This window comes from Atta colombica, unplaced genomic scaffold, assembly GCF_001594045.1.
Source record: "Atta colombica isolate Treedump-2 unplaced genomic scaffold, Acol1.0 scaffold45, whole genome shotgun sequence".
In the NCBI taxonomy this organism is placed as follows: domain Eukaryota; kingdom Metazoa; phylum Arthropoda; class Insecta; order Hymenoptera; family Formicidae; genus Atta; species Atta colombica.
Window position 1 is genome coordinate 1,424,869 of NW_017259534.1, and position 2,726 is coordinate 1,427,594.

General features: G+C 33.9%; 1 protein-coding gene across 1 annotated transcript in view; it reads left to right on the forward strand.

The window, feature by feature from the left end:
• LOC108691282 (PX domain-containing protein kinase-like protein) overlaps positions 1-2,656 on the forward strand; it is a 4,220-nt gene extending 1,564 nt beyond the window's left edge. Inside the window, exons 4-8 of the mRNA XM_018198952.1 lie at positions 240-664; positions 747-923; positions 1,057-1,467; positions 1,541-1,697; positions 2,168-2,656. Of these exons, the coding sequence (XP_018054441.1) occupies positions 240-664; positions 747-923; positions 1,057-1,467; positions 1,541-1,697; positions 2,168-2,376 (1,379 nt within the window). The 3' untranslated portion in view covers positions 2,377-2,656. The remainder of the gene's footprint in view (positions 1-239; positions 665-746; positions 924-1,056; positions 1,468-1,540; positions 1,698-2,167) is intronic.
• Positions 2,657-2,726: the final 70 nt, after the last annotated feature.

Consider the following 2,726-nt stretch of genomic DNA (forward strand, 5'->3'; position numbering starts at 1 on the left):
GTTCAGTAAAATCAGCATTTAGTTAGTGCTTTGCACTGATTGTACTTTTAGATCATATAGTCCTACCTTTATGAAGAAAACTTTTAACAAAATAACATTTTGTTGCAACCAATGTTATTCAGTGAGATGATTTAATTAAAATTATTGTCTTATTATGAAGAAATTTTTTTCAACATTAAGATGTATAATTTGTTTCTAGATATTAAAAGCAAAATGTGAAAATTATTTATCTTTTCTAGAAATCGCACTACAACAAGTATCATTAGCATTACGAAGCGATGCCAATTTCGAAGTATGCAAGCCCATTCCTGATATGGGATGGCGATTGAGGAAACATTATTATACGGTGAAAAATCGTCAGAACCCGAAACAAGAACTTCTACTAGCTTGGGTCGAGTTTGGCCCTGATAAACATTTACAAGATAAAGATATACAAGGAGTTTTCAAGACCCTAGGCTCTCTACGACATACTTACATCGAACCAATAGTACACCAGCATGTTACAGACAATGGGGCACTAATGATAAGAAATTTTTATTCGGCGGGCACATTGCGTGACGTTTTATGTATCACTAAGCCTAAACAGCCATTTATAAAGAAATATGGAAATCCAAAACAAATAAAAGCATTAACAATACAAGAGATTGCCACGTACGGTTATCAGGTTAATAATTATTGCACAGAAGAATATATTATAATGAGATAATTTTGAGATTACTCGGTTTGATGTACAATATGATTTGTAGATATTAGAAGCTCTAGGATTTCTTCATGAAAAAGGATTACCTTATGGACATTTACACACTGGCAATGTCCTTTTAACACCAAGATGTGCTAAATTATTGGATATAGAAAATGGACTCCTAGGATTGCCTGCGTTTTATCGGCCTTACGTGGTACAAAGGCGCAAATTGCACGCCACGGTATATGTTATTCTATACCTAATGGCAACAATTAAAAGTAAAAGAGCAAAAGAATACATGAATTTTTCAATCTTTAAAGATATTCTTTCTAGATGTTTTCTTGTATTTATCATTTCATATGTTTTTTTAACAGACTCAGGTTGATGTATATTCATTTGGACATGTTTTGTATGAAATGACGTTCGGACGACCGCTTTTGGAGGCAACGTGTTCTGATTTACCGCAGTGTGAAGCGAATTTAAAAAATTTGCTGGAGGTTATCTTGTCACCAGAAGCCTTGAAACAGGATCTACCAACAGTAGTACGGCTGTTGGAACATCCATTCTTCGAATCAGCGAGACGCGCTGCATTGGCAATTGGTACTGTGGAGAAACCGTATTTTAAACTAAGCAATCATTTAAAAGAGGCTTTACAAGAAGCTGTAAATAAAGCTGAACAACGATTGCGCGATGAACAGAAAGTTGCTCGACATCAAAAGAGGCTTGTTAAAGTTCAAGAAATGATGAGTTCAGAAGAAGAAATGAAAAAACGAAAACATAAATTGGTGAGTATAAACAAAAAGAAACTCAGAAAAATTATGATTGATCGCAGTACTATCTCATATTTTTCTTCTATAGAAAAAGGAGCAGAAATTGGCACAAGAACAACGTTTTTCCTCGCAACTAGGTACAAACGGAACAAAGCAAATAAATGGTAAGAGTCCAGAACGTTCGGACAGTCCTACAAGTACTTCCACAGCTACCAGCGTTGGAACGTTGACTCCTCCATCACTTCGTAAGTCATTATAATGCTCCTCCTTGCTACTGTCATCAATGCTAATTGACATTTACGTTTTTACATCTCTTGATTAGCTGGACACAAAAGTTGATGGCGTGTAGTCATCAAGCTGAGGTCATTCCTTTCACGTAGGTCATTCGAGCATTCAGGTCTTCTTAACGTCTTACGAATTTTCACATTTATCCTTATTTTCATTTTATAAGATTTTTCCTCATCATTGCTTTGTATTGTTTTCCATATAAAATATATTTTTTGTAATAATCATTTTGTAATTACACCCTTAGCTTATCTTGTGCATATTTTTTAAAAATCTTTTTTATTGTTTTTATAATATCTATATACAGATCTGATTAGTTATGTAGCTTACATCTCTAAAGAGACGAATTAGACAGTTTTTTTGTTGAATTTCTTAGAATGAAATGTAAATCTCTACGAAAAATCTATCATTAAAAATTTCTTTTACTAAGGTTCTGTGGAAGTTACGCAAACAAGCGCAGTTCCTGGTAAAGGTATTCCACCACCACCACCACCACCTTCGTTACCACCATCACATGAAGCATCCGGTGGTGCATCGAATAGTGTATCAAAATCATCAAATGATCGTGCTGCTTTACTTGGAAGTATTTGCAATTTTGACAAGACGAGACTGCGAAGGATTACAAATGGACATCGTTAGAAACATTAGATATATAAAAGAAAAAAGTCAGACAAATCTATTTCAAATCTGGCATGACTGCTGTGCAATGTCGAACAAAGACTTCCCTTGCTTAATTAGGTCAAGATAACGTACCTGTAGATTATTATGATGGATTGAAAGGTTGTTTGGATGATAACTGTATCGTGCTTCTTGTGACACCTAATAGTACTGAATATTATTTCTCTTCGATCGCGACACTTGCACACATTTTATGAATTTTTAAAATTTCGATATCTTATTTATTGATGCTCGCTGAATAAACAAGAGTTTAGCTTAACGTAATTATATTAGGAGTATACTATATTAAATTTGTGATATATATATATATA